Genomic DNA, 21,627 nt, shown 5'->3' on the forward strand with positions numbered 1-21,627 from the left:
ACAAGAGGATAAAGAACCCAGAGTGCTCAAGTCTACACTTATTTTTGATAGTCTTGATTGTTGTTATCTTTTTCTTACATTTCCATTGACTCGGTGCCTAACCAAAACAGTTTAGATAAGCAGGGCATTACAGGTGAAAGACAAGTGTACAAAGCTTCATTTAGTGCTAACTAGCTCTGAGGAAGTCTTTTCACCCTTTTGGACCCAGCTTCCTTTTTCAGACAACACATCTTCGATGATCGAAAATAACAACAAAACCTGATAAAGTTCCTTGTAGTTCTAAGCGCCCAAGAGTCCTGAATACAAAGTCTCTATTATGTTCTCCTCTGGATAAAAGAACCTGTAGACTTTATAACATAATCCAGGAATGAAGAAAAAAAAAACAAAAAACCAAAAGCTACCTTTAGGAACAAAAAGGGCCCATAGCAAGAAGCTGAAATACAGAAAGCCTTCTGAGAACACAGAGGACGTTTAGCAAAAGGTGGAAAATCTGACTGTACAGTCACAGTCTTCCTCTCCATAACAATAATTTTTCCTCCTCTCACTAAAATAGAGCAATTTTTATTGTCACAAGCACATGTGTCTTACTGGCAATAAGGATATAACTGTATAGCACACCTCCTTAAACATCTTCTTTATTTTAAGTTAGGGGGAAATGACTAGGCATTCCCAGGACTTTCTGGGTTGCCATGGATACCTGTCATCCACATCCAGAGCCTGCAGGTTACACTCAGGGACTCTTGCCAGCTCGTTAATAATATCGCTGAAGCCCGCTGCCGCTGCAATATGGACACACGTCTTCCCACGCTCATCGTCATAGTTGATTATAGATGGCCCTTGGTGATGGCTCAGGATGATGGTGCACAGAATCCTATTTCCACTCTGGAAAAGAGAGTCAAGAAAGCCCATCATGTGCAATCCAGTGTTTTTCTCTGTCTAGGCATGTTAAGATAAAAATACAAAGGCCGGGCGCGGTGGCTCACGCCTGTAATCCCAGCACTTTGGGAGGCCGAGGTGGGTGGATCACGAGGTCAAGAGATCGAGACCATCCTGGTCAACATGGTGAAACTCTGTCTCTACTAAAAATACAAAAAATTAACTGGGCACGGTGGCGCGTGCCTGTAATCCCAGCTACTCAGGAGGCTGAGGCAGGAGAATTGCCTGAACCCAGGAGGCGGAGGTTGCGGTGAGCCAAGATCGCGCCATTGCACTCCAGCCTGGGTAACAAGAGTGAAACTCCGTCTCAAAAAAAAAAAAAAAAAAGATAAAAATACAAGTTAAAAAAAGGAAAAAAAAAAGACGAAAAGAGAAAAGGAAAAGGAAAAAAAGAATAAAAATACATTGTATCTAAACTCTCCAACAAATTTTCACTTGTCTCAAGTCACTGCAGAGATTTTTGTCTCCCATAGGAGCTAAATTGTCTTCCATAATTAGTGAATGAAGGATGGACTGAAATTAAATACAGGTGCCATGCACTGACATCCAAGCTAGGGTGATGGATGGGTCACCTAGACAACAACTTGCTCATTAGGTCTGACCATTTGTTTCCCATTTGCTGTAGAGGCTGGCCGCTGAGAAAATGACAGAGTTAATCTTAATGATAAAGCAGTGACTATGATGAGTACTGACTGGTGGTGCAGTGATGCAGGAAAAACGCCCATTTCTGGGTAGGGCCAATGAGCAGGGGTCTGAGAATTTGTCCCAGGGAGCTTGGGAAGCAGAACTATGTAAGCAGAGGCTACACTCCAGTATCAGACTTCCTGTACAAAAGCAATTAAAAGATAAAGTGAGAATTTCCAGATGGGGACCACAGAACATTATGCCTTAAGCACAGAGTCCCATCTGAGTACCAGGCCCTCTATGGCTGCACTGGTTACATACCCATAAAGTGGTCTCTGCCTACAAACTTTTTCTTTCTCTTCCTATCCTCTTCCCTTTTGTGTCTTCTTCCTCCCTCCATCTTTCCTTTGTCTAACAATGATTTTAAATAACTTTGACCAATTTTTTAAGTTCTATGGCATGCCTGTTTTAAGAAGTCAGCTAAAGGTTAGGTGAACACACCTAAGCTTTCATCTTAGATAGTCAAGAGACACTTTTCTTTAAAAGCACTAGCCATTCAATAAGGAAAACAGAAGCAAAAAGAGTGTCAGCACAACAATTTTTTTTTTTTTAGATGGAGTCTCGCTCTGCTGCCCAGGCTGGAGTTTAGTGGCACAATCTCGGCTCACTGCAACCTCTACCTCCCAGGTTCAAGCGATTCTCCTGCCTCAGCCTCTTGAGTAGCTAGGATTACAGGCACATGCCACCATACCTGGCTACTTTTTTGTACCTTTAGTAGAGATGGGGTTTCACCTTGTTGGCCAGGATGGTCTTGAACTCCTGACCTCGTGATCCATCCACCTTGGCCTCTCAAAGTGCTGGGATTACAGGCGTGAGCCACCGTGCCGGACTACAGTTTTTTTTTGTTGTTGTTTACAATTTCCAGGAAGAGTAAAGGAATTCAAGTTGTCAAGGTGGTTCAAAGGGCAAAACACCCTGTTCACAGCTTCCCCTCTTGGTGGAAGAAGAAGCATTAAGTGCAGATGGAGAAAACAAAACCCCACCCTCGAACTCTCTTCCTTTCACCTCACTTGCCCCTGGGGTGGAGTCATTTTGGAAGTGGTAAATTGAAATAGAGGCTGCTGCTTCTGGGATCCTGCCAGCCAGTCCCAGGCAGCAGGCCCCTTGGCAGCTGGGTTACTATTGACAGCGCCTCTGGATAAGTAAAGACAGACTCCACACCTTTACCCTTTTCCTCCAAAATTCCTTTTGTCCCAAATTCTCCAGACAATTCCTTTGCCTGTATACCTGAATCTCACTTACAGCACCATTGTTTGAATTTTTTTTTTACTTTTCTTTTTTTTTTTTGACACACCCCCAAACCCTTTACTTTTCTTTATAAGAAGATCCTCCCAGGAATAAGAGTGACAGCTGTATTTACTGTGAACGTCTGTGCCTGGCACCTTTCTAAGCCATTTCATGTACTAGCTCATGAACAATCCCACAAGGTTGGTACTCTTATTGTCCTCCTATTGTGGAGGAGAAAATGAAGGCATAAGAGATTAAGTAATTTGCCCTCTGTTACAGCTAAGAATGTAGTCAATCCAGGATTGATTGTGGAGGCATTGGACTTCACCACTACACCATTCTGTCTGTGATAAAAGGAGTGGTCTATTAATTTGATCCTGCATGTTCATACTGGAGGAAGTAAAGTGAAAACTGTTGAGACCTACATCAGTAGTAGTGATGTGTGCCTCGCCAACTGAGAACTCCTTTAGAGTTAATCTTTGGGAACTTTAAAAGTTTCTCCTAGGAAGGTTGCCATGGTACACTCTCAGGAGAATTTGAGGGAGCCCTGGAAAACACTAATTTGTAAGCCAAGGCCCTGGATCATTTGTCTCCTGGTGACAGAATTCCCTTCTTAGTAATCTAGACTGTGTGTCAGCCAAAAATAGGCTTAGACCTGGGAGGTAGGGAAAGTCACAGAGACCAGGAGACACTAGACAAGAAGAAATGGGACTGCGGTCCAGGTGGGTCCTTAGGAAGAATGAAGAGTAGGTTTACATTGGGTAGGAATGTTATTAAATAGGGCAAGGAACAATATTGTACATATCCTATTCGTATGGAGCTCTAGAATTCTACACTGAGCAGCCAGATGATGATTGTGAGTTTGTTTTTGTTGTATTTATTTATTTGTTTTTGTTCATGGGTAATCCACAACATTGCCTTCATGTATTCTGAAAATGACTGGGAACTGAGTCTTAGTTGTTTTCTCTTTACCCATCATGCGTGGGGAGAGTTGGGGAAGGCTGACTCATAAGAAGCCTTGCCAAGAAGAAAGTTGAATTAATGTGTAATAATTTTGCTACAGGCAGATTGATAAAACAACAACAACAAGATCTCAATATCCTAACTGTAGACCCTTGTTATTCTAGCTGACCTTCAAAGGAGTCTAGTGGCAGATTTAAGATCAGTTGGTTGTTTGCTAACATATGTCTGGGGAATATGTTCTATGATGGCTTCTTCTTGGTGGGAACTCCAATCTCCTTCCTTCTCTTGAACACTGGGATGTGTTTGCATTGCTTGTCTTGTGATGGTGACCATAGAAAGCAGAGGCCAGTGCTTTAGCCTCTGTGTTGCAGTCACTCATCTCTCCTAAAAGGCTGAGAGGTTTTGTGATGTGAGAAGATGATCTTGGCTCATCGGTTGGAGCCAGACATCTTAGACTAGAATGGAGACAAAAGGAAGATCTAGAGTCTATGCTGTGTGACATTTGAGGGTTGAGGGTCTGGGGCTAACTAGAGAAAGAAATGTGCCCAATATCCCTGGGTTAGAATCTGGACTGCCTTCATGGTTAGCCCCTTTGGACCAAGCTTTTGGTTGGGCTGGACTCCAGAGGCTGCCAAACCCCAAAGCCTGGGGCTGCCTTTCCTGAAGAGAAAGCAGAAGATAGAAACAGTGGGAGGGGATGAGGCATGGTGACCCTCAGCTGCTGAACTACTTTATTTCTTCTTTTTTTGAGACAAAGTCTTACTCAGTCGCCCAGGCTGAATGAAGTACAATGGCATGATCTTGGCTCACTGCAAGCTCTACTTCCTAGGTTCAAGTGATTCTCCTTTCTCAGCCTCCTAAATAGCTGGGATTATAGGTGTACACCACCACATCTGGCTAATTTTTTTTATTTTTAGTAAAGACGGGGTTTCACCATGTTGGCCAGGCTGGTGTCGAACTCCTGACCTCTAGTGATCCACCCACCTCGGCCTCCCAAAGTGCTGGGATTACAGGTGTGAGCCACTGTGCCCAGCCCAAACTACTTCACTTCATAGAGGTGCTAATGCTTAATGGAAAAAAATGTTTTTCATGCTTTGGTGTATAGATAGGGTCTAGCTTGTGCTTCCAGCAGTCTGGCAAGAGGAAGTCTCCAGGGTTATCTGTGTGTTGTCCTTACTAAGCCTATCTAGGAATCTTTCTGCTGAAATGGAGCCTAGCAAAGAGTAATTCTCAACAAATATTTGCTGAGCAATCAATCAATCAATCAATAAAACAGATCTTACGAACTATGGCAAAGCCAAACAGATTGAATTTTACCCATCCTTTTTGACTTCTCTCTCTTCTCATTATCTTCCTCCATTCTCTACCTTTTCTCTTCTTTATTTACTTGATTTTACTCCTAGATGAGTCCCTGTTTTCCCTCATTCTTCTCCACTCCCTTTCTCTCTACAGCTGGGCACTGGGGACCTGACACATGAAAGCCACTTTAACTTAGGGTTACCCTTCGAAGCTCCAGTTTCCTAAACAGGTCAGAGTCTTTGCTCCCAGAGTAATGGGGGCTAATTTCCTAAATTTGACTTTCTCATTGTTTACTCTGGACTTAGGCAGCTTGGGTGGTTGTCCTCTTATCAAGTACTGGAAGCTATGTGGCCTGGTCCCTGCCTGGGTGCTGGATGGACTTGGGCAAATGCTAAACTCCTTTTGTACTAGTTTCCCCATCTAGAAACTGGAGGATTGAACTAAATGGTCTGCGGTCCCTTTCACCTCTAAGGTTCTTTCACCTTATGAGGTGAATCCACTGGTATACAGCGTTTATAATTATACATTGGCATTTTGACTATATTGAGAGTTGAAATATATTTATAGGACTTTGACACAGTTCAAACAGTTGACCACAGATTAACTGTGAGTATGTGTGAGTGTGTGTGTGCAATTCCTTACCCATATAACCACATATTGAACAAGCATGAAGTAATCATTTTATATTAATGCAGTTATTTTCTTTCTAACCTTCCTTGAAAAGTACGCTGCTGAGGAAGATCCCAAGTAAACACATTTTCTAGTAAGTTGGGGAGGGAATTAGTGGTGAAATTTGAGGGGTGGTAGACGCTTGCCCCTCTTACTGACCTGCCGTGATGCCTAGGATTTTTATTGTTAGAAACACTCCTAGTATTAAGGCATTGTACTCCTATAAGCCTTGGTTAAGCTGCCAATGTTATTCCAGAACTTTTCTTAGATCCGTAAGAGAAGTTAGGTCACGGGGCAAACTGCTGCCGCCAAATTGGAGAGACAGACAGGCAGATATAGGGGCTCACAACATACTAGAGCAGAAACCTCGGAGAGAATCTTTGCTACCCTCTGCAGGATAGAAAAATCCAAACTATAGTTGATGAATTGCCAAAGGCTCAGTGTGGACAAGTCTGAGAGTACAAACTCAGTAATCCAGTTACATTGGGTATGGGGTGCCATGCTTTTGTGAGTTTCACTTCAAGCAGCTCAACTGGTTTCTCACACTATATAGCAGAGAAAACTTCCCATGGGCTTCGGGCAGGAGGAGGGGAAAAAAAACCTTTTTGAAATACATCAGAGCACTCTGTTCTTCTTAATAAAGTCTGTCCTCAGGAGAAACTAGTTAACTAGAGCCTAACCTACTGAGGTTTTATCAGAGCCTAACTGACCTTAGGGAAGGAAAGCGCTCACCTCCATCTAGCTCTAGCTTTCCACATGGGAGCAGAACAATACCCAACTCCAGCCCACTCTAGCTATCTTGTCCCACCTAAGAAGGGGAAAAAACATCCTGAGAAACAGTTGGAAAGTTCATATTCCAGAAGCATAGGTTCACTAAAAGACAGGGACCAAATCATAGGATGATACAGTACATTTCTCTTCTCCCCATACTTCTTCATATGTTATTAAAGGGCTATTTACAGGAGTTCCTCTTGTGCACTACATCACGTCTTGCTATCAGAAAAAATTATAGGTCGGGCGTGGTGGCTCACGCCTGTAATCCCAGCACTTCGGGAGGCTGAGGCAGGCAGATCACCTGAGGTCAGGAGTTCGAGACCAGCCTGGCCAACATGGTGAAACCCCGTCTCTATTTAAAAGAAAAGAAAAAAAAAGAAAAAATTATAAAGCATGCCAAAAGGTGAACAACACAATATCTTCAGAGCAAGCATCAGTTCCAGACATGGCAGGGATATGGGAATTATCAGACAAGGAATTTAAAGCAACTATGATTAATGTGCTAAGGGCTCTAATGGATAAAGCAGACGCAGGTCAGAATAGATGGGCAATGTAACCAGTAAGATGGAAATCCTAAGAAAGAACCAAAAATAAACGCTAGAGATTAAAAACACTGTAACAGAAATGAAGAATGCCTTTGATGAGCTTATTAGTAGATTGGACACAGCTGAGGAAAGAATCTCTGAGCTTGAGAAGATTTCAATGGAAACCTCTCAAACTGAAAAACAAAGAACAAAGACTGACAAATACGGAACAGAATATTCACCGAGGGTGAGAGAACTACAAAAGGTGTAACATACAGGCAATAGGAATACCAGAAGAAGAAGAAGGAGAGAAAGGAACAGGATAAATATTTGAAACAATAATGACTGAGAATTTCACCAAAAAAATTGTGACACAAAATCTCAGAGAACACCAAGCAGGATAATGCCAAAACCAACACCATCACCACCAACACCACCAACAAAACAAACAAAAAACCCTATACCTAGACATATTATTTTCCAACTACAGAAAACCAAAGATAAAGTCCTGAAAGAAGCCAGAGGAAAAGAACACCTTACCTATAGAGAAGCAAAGACAAGGATTACATCTGAATTCTCAGAAACCATACAAGCAAGAAGAGACTGGAGTGAAATACTTAAAGAGTTGAGAAAACCTCCTATCAACAAGAATTTTGTATCTTATGAAATTGTCCTTCAAAAGTGAAGGAGAAATAAATTCTTAGATAAACAAAAATTAAGGGAATTTGTTGCTGGTAGACATGCATTGCATTAGATGTTAAAAGTAGTTTCTTAGGGAGAAGAAAAATAATATAGGCCAGGAACTCTGATTTACATAAAGAAAAGAAGGGCATTGAAGAAGGAATAAGTGAAGGTAAAATTAAAACTTTTATTTTTTATTGTTAATTAACCTAGGAGATAATAGTTTGTTCAAAATACTAATAGCTACAATGTATGCTTATGCATCTATCTTTATATCTATATACATACGTATAAGCTTACATATACTTATATGTAAGTAAAATGAATGACAGTAATGATACTAGGGACAGGTGGAAGGAATTAGCATCATTCATTACTATAAAGTATTCACACTACCCATGAAGTGGTACAGTGTTATTCTGAAGTGGATTTGGATTAGTTGTAAACATATTTTGTATACTCTAGGGCAACCACTGAAAAGGCAAAAAAATTAGTGTAACTAATATGCTAAGAAAAGAGAGAAAATGGAATAATATAAAATGCAAATTAAAACCACAAAAGGTGGAAAAATAGTAAAAGACAAAAACAAGAACAAAAAATAAGGGCAGCAAATAGGAAACCGTAACAAATATGATTGATGTTAATCTAACTATATCAATGATCACTTTAAACATAAGTGGTCTAAATGTACCAATCAAAAGACAGAGATCGTCAGAGTGGATAGAAAAATAAGACCCAACTCTATGTTGTATATAAGAAACCCACTTTAAATATAATGACACATATAGATTAAAAGTAAATGAATGGAGAAAGCTTTGCCATGAAAACACTAACCAAAAGAAAGAAGGAGTAGCTGTATATTAATTCTAGGCAGAGCAGACTTCAAAGCAAAAAAGGTTGTTAGGGAAAAAGAAAGGTATTGCATAATGATAAAGAGGTCAGTTCTCCAAGACATAACAATCCTTACGCACCCAACAACATAGCCTCAAAATATGTGAGACAAAACCTGATAAAGCTGCAAGAAGAAACAGATGAGTCCACCATTACAGTTGAAGACTTCAACATCCCTCTATCAGAAATGAACAGATCCAGAAAGCAGAAAATCAGTAGGGATATATTTGAACTTAAAAATACAATTAATTAATTGGATACTATTGACATCTCCTGACTACTTCATCTAACAGCAAACTACACATTTTAAACAAGCTCACATGGGACCTTCACCAAGATAGATCACAGTCTAGGTCATAAAACAAACCTGTACAAAAGTGAAAGAATAGAAATCACACAATGGATGCTTTCTAACCACAGAAGAATTAAACTATAACTCAATAATAGAAAGATAACTGGAAAGTTTCTGAATATGTGGAGATTAAACAACATACTTCCAAATTACACATGGTTCAAAAGGAGAAATCTCAAGATAAATTAAAATACAGCTGGGTGTGGTGGCTTACACCTGTAATCCCAGCACTTTAGGAGGCTAAGGTGGGTGGGTCATGAGGTAAAGAGATTGAGACCATCCTGGCCAATATGGTGAAACCCTGTCTCTACTGAAAATACAAAAATTAACTGGGCATGGTGGTGCGCACTGTAGTCCCAGCTACTCGGGAGGCTGAGGCAAAATAATCACTTGAACCAGGGAGGCGGAGGTTGCAGTGAGCCAAGACCACGCCACTGAACTCTAGCCTGGTCAACAAGAGCGAAACTGTCTCAGAAAAAAAAAGAAAAAAAGAAAAAGAAGACTTAAAATTGTTAAGATATCAGTTCTTCAAAACTTGATCTATAGATTCAATATAGATCCTATCGAAATACCAGAAACTTATCTTGTTGAAATCTACAAACTGATTCTACGGTTTATATGGGGAGGCAAAAGACACAGACTAGTCAACAAGATACTGGAGAAGAACAAAGTTGGGCAACTGACACTACTGAGCTTTGGGACTTACTGTAAAGCTACAGTAATCAAGACAGTGTGATATTGGCAAAAGAAGAGACAAATAAATCAGTGCAGCAGAATGGACAGCTAAGAGATAGACCCACAGAAATATAATCAACTGATACTTGACAAAAGAACAAAAGCAATACAATAAAGAAGTAGTGGTTTCACCTAACAGTGCTGAAATAACTGACATCTACATTCAAAAAAAAAACCTAGACACAGACCTTATAAATACCTTATACCTTTCAAAAATTGACTCAAAACTGATCACAGACCTAAATATAAGACCCGAAATTAGACTGGGTGAGGTGGCATACACGTGTAATCCCAGCACTGTGGAAAGCCAGGGTGGGAGGATTGAGTGAGTATAGGAGTTCAAGACCAGCCTAGGCAACATGGTAAAACCTCATCTCTAAAGAAAATACAAAAAATTACCTAGGCATTGTGGCATGTGCCTGTAGTCCCAGTGACTCGGGAGGCTGAAGTGGATCACTTGAGCCCAGGAGGTCCAGGCTGCAGTAAGCCATGTTTGTGTCACTGCACTCCAGCCTGGATGAGACAGAGTGAATTCTAAAATTATAAGAATTCCAGGAGATGCTCCTTCCCTAAGCGATCTGAGCTAATCTGTTAGAATGGTTCACTATTCACTTGACCCAGAGAACCCCACAAAATCATGCAAATCAAGAGGTTCAAGTCTTCATATTCACTTTAAGAATGCTTGTGAAACTGCCAGGCCATCAGGGTATGCATATACAAAAAGCCATGAAGTATCCGAAAGGTGTCTCTTTACAAAAACAGTGTGTACCATCCCGACATTACAATGGTGGAGTTGGCAGGTGTGCCCAGGCCAAGCAGTGGGACTGGATGGAAGGTTGGTGGCCCAAAAAGAGAGGAATTTTTGCTGTACATCCTTAAAAATGCAGACTAATGCTGAACTTATGGATTTCGATGTAGATTCTCTGGTCAAGTGAATAAAACTCCTAAAATGTGCCGCTGGACCTACGGAACTCATCATCGGATTAACCCATACATGAGCTCTCCACGCCACGTTGAGACAATCCCTACTGAAAAGGAACAAAGTGCTTTTAAACCAGAAGAGGAGGTTGCCCAGAAGAAAAAGATACCCCAGAAGAAACCGAAGAAACAAAAACTTACGGCATGGGAGCAAATTCAGCATTAAAATAGATGCAATTAAAAGTAAAAGAAAAAAAAAGAATTCCAGGAGATAACAGGAGCAAAATCTAGATGACCTTGGGTTTAGTGATAAATTTTAGATACCAAAATAATGATCCATGGAAGAAAAAATTGATAACTTAGACTACATTAAAATCAAAAACTTCTCTGTGAAGGACACTGCCAAAAGAATAACAGGACAAGCCCCAAGCTGGAAGAAAATATTTCAAAAGACATATCCGATAAAGGACTATTGTCCAAGATATGCAAAGAATTCCTAAAACTCAATAGTAAGAAAACAAACAATGATTTTTAAGTGGGCCACAGATCTTTATAGACAGCTCACAAAGAAAAAGTTTGCGAATAACTAATAAGCCCATGAAAAGATGCACCACATCATATGCCATCAGAAAAACACAAACTAAAACACGAGATAGCACAGTACACTGATTAGGATGGCTAAAATCCAGAACACTTACAATACCGAACACTGGCAAGGATATGGAACAACAGGAACTCTCATTCACTGCTGGTTGAAATGCAAAATGGTACAGCCACTTTTGAAGACAGTTTGGTGGTTTCTTACAAAACTAAACATACCCTTGCCATAGGATCCAGCAATTGTGCTCCTTAATATGTACCCAAAGGAACCAAAAATTTATGTTTACACAAAAAGCTGTGCACAGATGTTTATAGTGGTTTTATTCATAATTGCCGAAGCTGGGATGCAACCAAGATGTCCTTCCGTAGGTGAATAGATAAATAAACTGGTATATCCAAACAATGGAATATTAATCAGTGCTAAAAAGAAATGAGCTATTAAGTCATGAACAGACATGGAGGAAATGCAAATGCCTATTACTAGACAATTTGAAAAAGCTACATTCAGTACGATTCCAACTATACAACATTCTGGAAAAGGTAAAACTATGGAGACAGTAAAAAGATCAGTGGTTGCTAGGGATTAGTGTAAGAATGGAAAAAATCAGGGGAACTCAGAGGATTTTTAGGGCAATGGAGCTATTCTGCATGATACTTTAATGACGAATACATGTCATTACACCTTTGTCGAATCCCACAGAATGTACCACATCAAGAGTGAACCCCATGGTAAACTATGGACTTTGAACATTGATGATCTGTCAATGTAGGCTATCAACTGTAACGAGTATACCATTGCAGTGGGAGATGTTAGTAATTGAGGAGGCAATTTATTATCAGGGGAGGCAGAAGATATTAATAGGTGAAGATATATCTGCTATTTTCCTCTCAGTTTTGTTAGGAACTTAAAATTGCTTTAGAAAACTAAAGTTTTTGCATGAAATATTTTTTCCACAGAGAGAACTCAACAAGCCACTAACCCCATTGGCTGAGATGAATGAATTCATTGGACTGAATTCAATGAACACCTCTTTAGGAACCTAAGGTTCACCAAGCTCTGTTCTGGGTGTTAAGAGACATTTAGATGAATAAGGCACGTTGCCCTTAGGCCCACAGTCTAGAAGGGAAGACACAGGCACCTCACCAATTTTAACAAAGTCCTAGAAGTAGTGCAGAGGGAACAATTTGGAAAGGGAACTCAACAGAGAAGGTGACACTTAGTTGGGTTTTGAGAAGTAAGAAAGAATAAGCAGAAGGAGTGATGCAGGGAGTGCAAGAAGAAAGAAGTATTTCACCCAAGTGGAAGAGTGTGATGGCGAAGGAGACAGAAGGAATCTTTATGATGTATTGCGGGGATTACTAATATTCCAATGTGACTGGAGCCAAGATTATGTGAGCTAGAGAGGAAAGGTCAGGGGTAGGGAGCCAAGGACCAACAGTGACCATAATTGTTTTGGTATAATAATAGCTAAGTTGGTACATGTCTTTGTGATTTGTTGGAAGAGCTCTGTAAGAATAGATTGAAGGCCAAGTGTGGTGGCTCACGCCTGTAATCCCAACACTTGGGAGGCCTGGGTGGGAGATGGCTTGAGTCCAGGAGTTCAAGACAAGCATAGGCAACATGGTGAGACCTTGCCTCTACTTAAAAAAAAAAAAATTAGACTGACGCGCTTTTTGGCCTCAGCCCACCTGCACCCAGGTGAAATGAAAAAAAAAAAATTAGCCAGGCATGGTGGTGTGTGCCTGTAGTCTCAGCTACTAGGGAGGCCGAGGTGGTAGGATTGCTTGAGCCCAGGATTAAACTTAGATTACCTCGTAGGCCTACTGTTTCAAATCTTTACCGCTTTGTTTATTTTGGTGAAATACAAAGGCCTTATTATTTCAATGTACTATAGCTTTAAATGTGATCTCATTATATGGTCCAAGAGAAAAGCAGGAAATTCAGAAAAAGGAATAAATGACAATGGGAAATAGACTCATTCATATGGAAAAACTCTAAAAGGAGCACAATGCTAGCCCTGTGTTATAAATGAACAAAAAGTCTAAAGAAGGCAACTGTAATAATGATTTCAACTGACATTTGGAATTACCCTCAGTCTTTGCAGTGTAAATAGCAGAATATACCACTTCTGAATTCTACTGCTAACCACAGGGAAGGAGAATGCACAATTCCTTCAGAGCCGGGATTCTTAGCCTTTTGTGGGTAGTCACTGTTCCTCATTGAGGAGGTCAAGAAAGTTGTGGACCCCTTCTTCAGAAAAATGAATGCAAACGTGCTCACACACCATATACACAGTATTATATACAACTGTCAGGGTTCTAGAGGGACCTGTCTTTTTAATCTTTTTACCTCCAATGTAAGACACATCGTGGATGTTCAAGAAGTATGTATTTAGTGATTGAGCAAATAAATGAACAAGGCATTATACTTATATATCATGGTCAAAATGCAAATATCTCCAATAGAAGTAGGTAAAGTATTAGCACCCATTAATATGAATTCATTTGCTATAGTGTTTCTAAACCCTAGCTGCATATTATAGTCTTCTATGGAAAGAAAGGAGCTTTAAATAATATATGTGTGGCTGGGTGTGGTGGCCCATGCCTGCAATCCCAGAACTTTGGGAAGCTGAGGCAGGAGAATTACCTGAGGTCAGGAGTTTGAGACCAGCTTGGCCAACATGGTGAAAGCACATCTCTACTAAAAATACAAAAATTAGGTGGTTGTGTTAGTGTGTGCCTGTAATCCCAACTACTCAGGAGGCTGAGGTAAGAGAATTGCTTGAACCCAGGAGGTGGAGGTTGCAGTGAGCCAAGATCACACCATTACACTCCAGCCTGGGCAACAGAGCAAGACTCCATCTCAAAATAAATAAATAAATAAATAAATAAATAAATAAATAATATTGCACGTGTGTGTGTGCGCACATGTGTGCATACACACATACCTTTTTTTTTTTTTAATAGAGATGGAGTCTTGCTATATTGCCCAGGCTAGTCTTGAACTCCTGGCCTCAAGTAATCCTCCTGCCTTGGATTCCCAAAGTGATGAGATTATAGGCATGAGCCACAGCACCCGGCCAATACAAGTGTATTTTTTAGTGAGCCCGGAGTCTCATTGCATTACACAGCTTGATCTCAAACTCCTGGGCTCAGATGATCCTCCTGCCTCAGTCTCCCAGGTAGCTGGGATTATAGGCACGTGCCACCATGCCTAGCTCCGGTTAAAAACAATATTAATGGCTGGGCCCCACCCCAGAACAATTGAATGAAAATCTAAGAGGTGAGGCCTGGACATGAGTATTGTTTTTAAAACCTCTTCGGATTATTCCATTGTGCAGACAGGGCTGAAATCAATGTAGTGGGTTATAAGCTGTGTCAGTAGAGACAAAGAATATGGGAGCTTCCAGGTAGCTGAACACGTGGAGGTTTCTGGAGGGTGGCACACCAAGAGAGGGCATGAAGCTCCATGTTTGTTCCCCCATACCTTGCCCTACCTGTCTCTTTATCTGTATCCTTTGCGATATCATTTATACTCTGGTGCCACATGCATCCCAGGCCTAGGGACTCGGAGCCCAGTGGTGTTGAGGTGACTATACAGAAAATGCCTGCATCTGGTGCCACTTTCAGCCAGCTGAGAACCAATACGTGGGGAGCGTCCTGGGAGCCCAGCGAGGTTCCTCTGGGGCCACTGCTACAGTGGTGATCCCTGACCAGCCAGAGGCCAGCCCCAGGGCATGGGGTCCTGGGCAGAGACTGGCAGTAATGGGGGCGGGCAGGTGATTAGATACTGAAAGTATGTAGGAGGGTGCTATGGGCAGGTAGAGATGACAAGGCAAGCTTTGCTCACTGCATAGCTTTGCCCAGGGCTGCCCCTGGTGCAGAGAAACTGAAGCCACGGTTGGGGGGACGAAAACAGAGCAGTTTCCAGATCACTTCTGTTTTCCCCGTACATCAGGCACACATGTCAATCCTGAAAGTCCCAGGTGCCCACTTCTGCTGTACTTGGCACATAGAAATGCTGACTGAAACCACAGTCAGGGCAGCAGAAACTGCTCTCACAGAGTCCTGGCAGCAGCTCAAACAGGTGCCCTTTCTGGGCCAACAGAAATCAACTCGGGGGGTGTCTGTGTTGAAGACAGAGACGGGCTAGCAAGTTTATGGAAAGGAGAGCGGTACTGCTCTCCTCGAAAAAAAGAATAGACAACTTTAAGTTAATCATTCGCCTTTAAAATAGAAAGCACTCTGTACATGTTAGCGATTGTTATTCTTGCACCTTCTTCTCAGTTTTGCCCTCTCTGGACAATAGATTTATTGAGCCTAATCTGATTGCTTTGGTCGTGTGTACTGATGTAGACTCCCTTATGTGATCGTGATGCAGGATCACGAGCCACTACTTCCACTGTCGGGTGTAGACTTCAGGATTGCCTCAAATGACTCTGCTGGGGAGGATTTGGAAGCAAGGAGAGTCAGAGAGTCACGGTTCAAAGACTTTGAAGGCATTTTCCCAGCAATTCTTTGAAGATTTACTCTGGAACACAGTAAGCCAGTAGCAAGCACCGAGATGGAGAGAGAAAGAGAGTGAGGGGGTATGTGTGTGTCTGTGTCTGTGTGTGACACTCAAGGCAGTCTCTGCTTGATATTCTATAACTCCTCCCCTCTGCATCTTGGCAGGGTTTCATTTCAACAAGTGGTGGAGCTGAAGATCTGAAACTTCCATCTATAAAGTTTGACCTACTCAGAAAATTGTTAACACTGCTTTCCACCATTTAAACCTGAGACCAGTCCACTGGTCAATTTCTCACCTGGACTGCCCAGTGGAGAGCTGTTTTAAAGTCTTTATCCACAAGGGTGGGGTCTGCCCCTTTCTTCAGCAGCATTTGGGTGTGTTGAGGCTGGTTGTGGAAAGCCGCCCAGTGGAGTGGTGTCATTCCCTGCAAAACAACAGTCAGAGAGGACAGAGATGAGCACTGCCTCCCAGGAAGAAAACTGGAGCTCACACTTTCTCCCCAGGCCGGGGGGCCATCGCCAGATGCACTGGTTGCTGCCTGCTGGTTCATTCATCACTTCATTTATCTTTTCATTTATTCCTTCATTTATCTATTCATTCAGCAGATATTTATTGTACTTCCGCTTTGTGCCAGGCAAGCAGGTGTTCAGGATACAAAAGTTAATAAGATAAACGAAATCCTTACCCTCATGGAAATTGCTCTGTGGTAAAGGAATCAGCTATTATATGCATGAACACAAGTCAAACAATCTTCCAGACTGAGAAATGCTATGAAGAATGCACTTAGGATGCTCGTGAGAGAGTTAACCAAGGGTGGAGGAACTGTTCCAAACAGGCCTCTGTGAGAAGAACTGGTGGAAGAGGACAGCCAGCACCAAGCATGGAGGCAGAGAGTAAGTTAAAGGAAGGCCCCTGTGACTGGAGTCACCCTGGAGTGCAGTTCCCCACTACCAGGGCAGGGACACTGTCTGTTTTACTCTATCTCCAATGCCTAGACTAGAGGCTGGAGAAATAGCTATTGAGGGAATGAATGAGGTAGGAGGGGAAGAGAGCAATGTGAAATGAGATTGGAGAGGGAGGCAGGGGCTGATCCTGGGAGGGTGGGGTGGGGGATAACTGTCTCTGCATAAGGCATTTGGATTTTATTCTAAATTCAGTGGAGAGACAGTGAAGGATTTTTAGCAGGTATTGGGATGATCAGATGTACACTGTTTAGAAGAAATCACTCTGTGTTGGAGAACAGAACTGGATGAATGAATCTGGTGAATCCCAGCATCTTTCAGAGTTTAAGGTCATATGGGTTAGATATAATTTAACAGTAAGTGAGCTTATGCTGAGAAATGGTGGCCAAGAAGAGCCAGTGTTATTTGAGAGTATAAACGATGAAAAGATTGGCTCTTCTCCTTGCTCACTCATCTCAATTCCATGAAATATATCTAGAATGAATTGAGATGAAGATGCCTGATAAAGGGGGCAGCTCTGAAGACTCTCTTTTTATAGTTATCTCTGCAGATAGCATAAAGCTGGGAGACACTACCTTGGCTTTCTCTGTTCCTTCCAGGGTAAGCTGCATGGAGAAGATGGGCCTCACCCTAGGCAGGAGCACATTAGTAATAGCCCAGAGCTAATATTTATTGATCTAGAGGCATTTATGAGTTCTTATATCTACTGTCTCACTTAATTCTCCAAATAACCTTCTGGAGTAAGTATTGTGGTGATGTCTATTACGTGTTCACCAAGCTCTGTTTCCTCTTCCTCCAGGGCACACCAACAGATTCTATTCCCCAGCCTCCTTGCAGATAGGTGCAGCCGCATGACTGAGTCCTTGCCATTGGAAAGTGGACGGAGGAGATGGAAACCTTCCCCAGGCCTGGTCTACAAGAAAAGCCCATGTGGTCCTCCACATCTTCTCTTTTTCCTCATATATCAACAGAATGCAGAGGAGGACAAGGCTCTAGAAGATGCTGGAACCACGTGATTGAAAAGCCTGGGTTTCTGATTGATGAGAGAAAACAGGACTACCCTGCCAAACAGCACTGGACTATGATATGAGCAAGAAATAAGCTTTTATTGTGTCAGGTTACCGAGATTTCAAGTAGTTTGCTACAGCAGTTAGCCAGCTCTGACAGGTGCGATTGTCCTTCTTATTTTATAGAAGAGGAAGCTGAGCTCTAGAGAAATTGCCTTGTGTGTAAGTGGGCATGGAACTGAATCTAGGGTTTGAGGTTTGTGAGACACTGGAATTAGAATGTTAAATCCCCTCAACCAGTTCCATATTTTAAACCCTAATATTATGGTTTGCTTTCAAGTTTCAAGCTTCAAGTGTCATATGACAATGAGCGTCCAGAGATACCCTTGAGGATGTTTCAAGAAATTGGTTCCATATGAAAAAGAATGCTGATCTAAAAGCAATGGAACTTCTTATTCTTTTTTTTTTTTTTTAAAACGGAGTTTCACTCTGTCACCCAGGCTGGAGTGCAGTGGCACGATCTCGGCTCACTGCAACGTCCACCCCCCAACACCGGGTTCAAACGATTCTCTTGCTTCAGCCTCCTGAGTAGCTGGGATTGCAGGTGCCTGCCACTGTGCCCGACTGATTTTTGTATTTTTAGTAGAGACGGGGGTTTAAACATTTTGGCCAGGCTGGTGTTGATCTCCAGACCTCATGATCCACCCACCTTGGCCTCCTAAAGTGCTGGGATTACAGGCGTGAGCCACTGCACCTGGCCCGGAACTTTTTATTCTTATTCCAATAGCTGAATATTTACTTGGAAATCAGAATAGCTCAGTGCATTCCAATTGGTCCTCTTCATTTTTAACTGGGCACGCTGGAGTTAGAAATCTAACACAAGGGGGCCGGGCATGGTGGCTCATGCCTGTAATCCAACCACTCTGGAGGCCAAGGCAGGTGGATCACCTGAGGTCGGGAGTTCAAGACCAACCTGACCAACATGGTGAAACCCCATCTTTAAAAAAAAAAAAAAAGAAAGAAATCTAACACAAGGGAATTATATTTTAAAATTAAATTATATTTTAAAAATTATGCATGGATAGACTCTTTCCCAGTTCTTAGTCTCATTTGCTTCAGAGTCATTGGCTTCATCATGAAGTGCCAAAAGTTTTCAAGTTATTGGGGTGTAAATTGCATGAGAGCAGGGCCTTTGTCTGCCTGTCTGAATTCCTAGATCCTAGAACGGTGCCAGGCACATTGTAGATGTGGAGTAAATACTTACTAAATGAATGAATAACTTACTGTGCTCCACTGAATTCCTTTTTTTTTTTTTTTTTGAGATGAAGTTTCACTCTGACCCAGGCTTGGGTGCAATGGTGTGATCTTGGCTTACTATAACCTCTGCCTTCTGGGTTCAAGTGATTCTCCTGCCTCAGCCTCCCAAGTAGCTGGGATTACAGGCACCCACCACCACGCCCAGCTAACTTTTGTAGTTTTTAGTAGAGATGCCGTTTCACCATGTTGGCCAGGCTGGTCTCGAGCTCCTGACCTCAGATGATCAGCCCACCTCAGCCTCCCAAAGAGCTGGGATTACAGGCATGAGTCATAGCACCTGGCCGAATTTCTTTGTAAAAATTTGGCTTTGCTTTTTAAAATCATACACAGAAGAAAGGCAGAACATGACTTCTCCTTTATAGACAATGAACTTGTCTGATATGATCATTGTTACCAACTCATTAGTTGAAACTTGTCAGGATTCTTGATGAGTGCTCCAAATAATCTTGTCCTTTGTACTACTGTGCTGTCTCCCATCCAATTACTAACCAGGCCTAACCCTGCTTAGCTTCTGAGGTCAGGTGTGTTCAGGGTGGTACAGCAACAGACCACTGCACTGTCAAACGTGAGGTAGATGGCAATGGCTATATGCAGAAGTATGATTTACTGATGTGAGAATTCAGTGTGAAAATGTGATTGTGAATTAACTATGGTTATGCAATGTTAATTATTGTCTCCTAATATAGTTTTAAGTTTTAAGAGTTATTCTCCTAAAACAACCACAAGAAAACCCCCCTCAAAACCCAACTCTTGCACACTTTGGTCAAGGAGTGGGGTGGGAGGAGTGCTATCACTTTTCATATACCTGCTTGGTGCCAAGAGCTTTGTATATGCTGTCTCATAGAATCTTTACAATGATTCTAAGGGGTACAGCTTAAGTAATTTGCCTAAGGTCATTGACTGCGTCCATGGTAGAGCTAGGGTTCAGTGCTTGTTTCTTTGACTCTGGAGAAAAAAATGCTTTCTCGATACATCATGCTGGTAGAATTTCATTTTGGAAATGAGCTCAGATGCTGAAAAATTCCTTTCTTTGTGATTGTAGCTGGATTCAAGTTTGTCTTACTTTCTAAAATGATGGTTCTTACTAGTGTTAAGGATTGGTACTCTATATTATTTGTTTTTTTGTTTTTTAAAAAATATATTTTAATTTTTTTTTTTTTGGAAGGAGTTTTGCTCTTGTTACCCAGGCTGGAGTGCAATGGCACGATCTCGGCTCACCACAACCTCCACCTCTCGGGTTCAGGCAATTCTCCTGCCTCAGCCTCCTGAGTAGCTGGGATTACAGGCATGCGCCACCGTGCCCAGCTAATTTTTTGTATTTTTAGTAGAGACGGGGTTTCACCATGTTGGTCAGGCTGGTCTTGAACTCCTGACCTCAGGTGATCCGCCCCCATCGGCCTCCCAAAGTGCTGGGATTACAGGCATGAGCCACCACACCCAGCCATATTATTTGTTTCGCTTGGCATTGCCTCAAGGCTCCTCCTGAGAGTGCAGTTGACAAACATTTATTTTTGTTAGTTATATACATATACATAATACTTATTCTACCCCCCCATTCCCCCCAACCACAAAATTTGGGACATCTTTAAAATAACTAGTGATCCTCTGAATGGCCCCAAATCAAGACCCGAATGACTTCATTACTTCTCTAAATCCTTATACAATATAAATGGGTTGTGAACATTCAGTCAAGTCAAGAGAAATTTCCTGCTGCTTTTTTTTTTCAGTTGGGCTAATGAGAAATAAAAATAAATCCTCTTAGGGTTAATAATGTGAAAACCAAAACTTTCAAAAGCAGTTCAAGGGCAGCGGTTGATATTGCACACTTTATTTAAGAATATTTTCCTATAACTGCTTCCTTCTCCTTTCTTCTTCTTTCTTCAGCTTCTGTTGAGCCTGCAGAAATTGTAGTTTGTAGCTGTTTTTTTTTTTTTTTTTTTTGCCGGAGTCTTGCTCTGTCACCCAGGCTGGAGTGCAGCGGCTCGATCTTGGCTCACTGCAACCTCTGCTTCCTGGGTTCAAGTGATTCTACTGCCTCAGTCTCCCGAATAGCTGGGACTACAGGCACGCGCCACCATGCCCAGCTAATTTTTTGTATTTTTAGTAGAGATAGAATTTCACCATGTTAGCCAGGATGGTCTTCATCTCCTGACCTTGTGATCCACCCACCTCGGCCTCCCAAAGTGCTGGGATTACAGGTGTGAACCACCACGCCCAGCCTGTTGTCTTATGTTAAAATTCTGATGACCAGTTAAGGAGCAAACATCAGGCCTGGAGATTGGTATATGCACTGAGCAGTGACAGAAATTATGATTAGGCTGTGACGCACATAAAGGCAGGTGCTGTGGCATACTCACTGTTGTATATCCCCTGCACTGAGCACACAGTAAGTGTTCAAGAAATGTTTACTGGAATAATTAGTTAGGAATTGCAGCTTATTGAAGGTCACTTGGACTCATAGGGAATATAAAATCAGAGTCTGATGGATGAGATAGCCATTTCTGTCCAAGTTACGGAGACCTTTCCAACTAGCTACTTCCTGAGGGCTCAACTGAGCCTTTGAAGCATCTAGGAGTTG

The 21,627-nt window shown here is 41.9% G+C and overlaps 1 protein-coding gene across 2 annotated transcripts in view; it reads right to left on the minus strand.

Annotated features, from left to right (window-relative positions):
* Positions 1-21,627, minus strand: part of ANKRD55 (ankyrin repeat domain 55) — a 133,917-nt gene that overhangs the window by 30,763 nt on the left and 81,527 nt on the right. For both annotated transcript variants that reach the window (XM_064375989.1, XM_064375988.1), the window contains 2 exons: positions 16,059-16,187; positions 698-882 (listed from right to left, as the gene is read on the minus strand). In XM_064375989.1, coding sequence (XP_064232059.1) covers positions 698-882; positions 16,059-16,187 — 314 coding nt within the window. The remainder of the gene's footprint in view (positions 1-697; positions 883-16,058; positions 16,188-21,627) is intronic.

Source organism: Aotus nancymaae, unplaced genomic scaffold (genome assembly GCF_030222135.1).
Source record: "Aotus nancymaae isolate 86718 unplaced genomic scaffold, 86718_ANA_hifiasm-v0.15.2.pri h1tg000014l, whole genome shotgun sequence".
Classification (NCBI taxonomy): Eukaryota; Metazoa; Chordata; class Mammalia; order Primates; family Aotidae; genus Aotus; species Aotus nancymaae.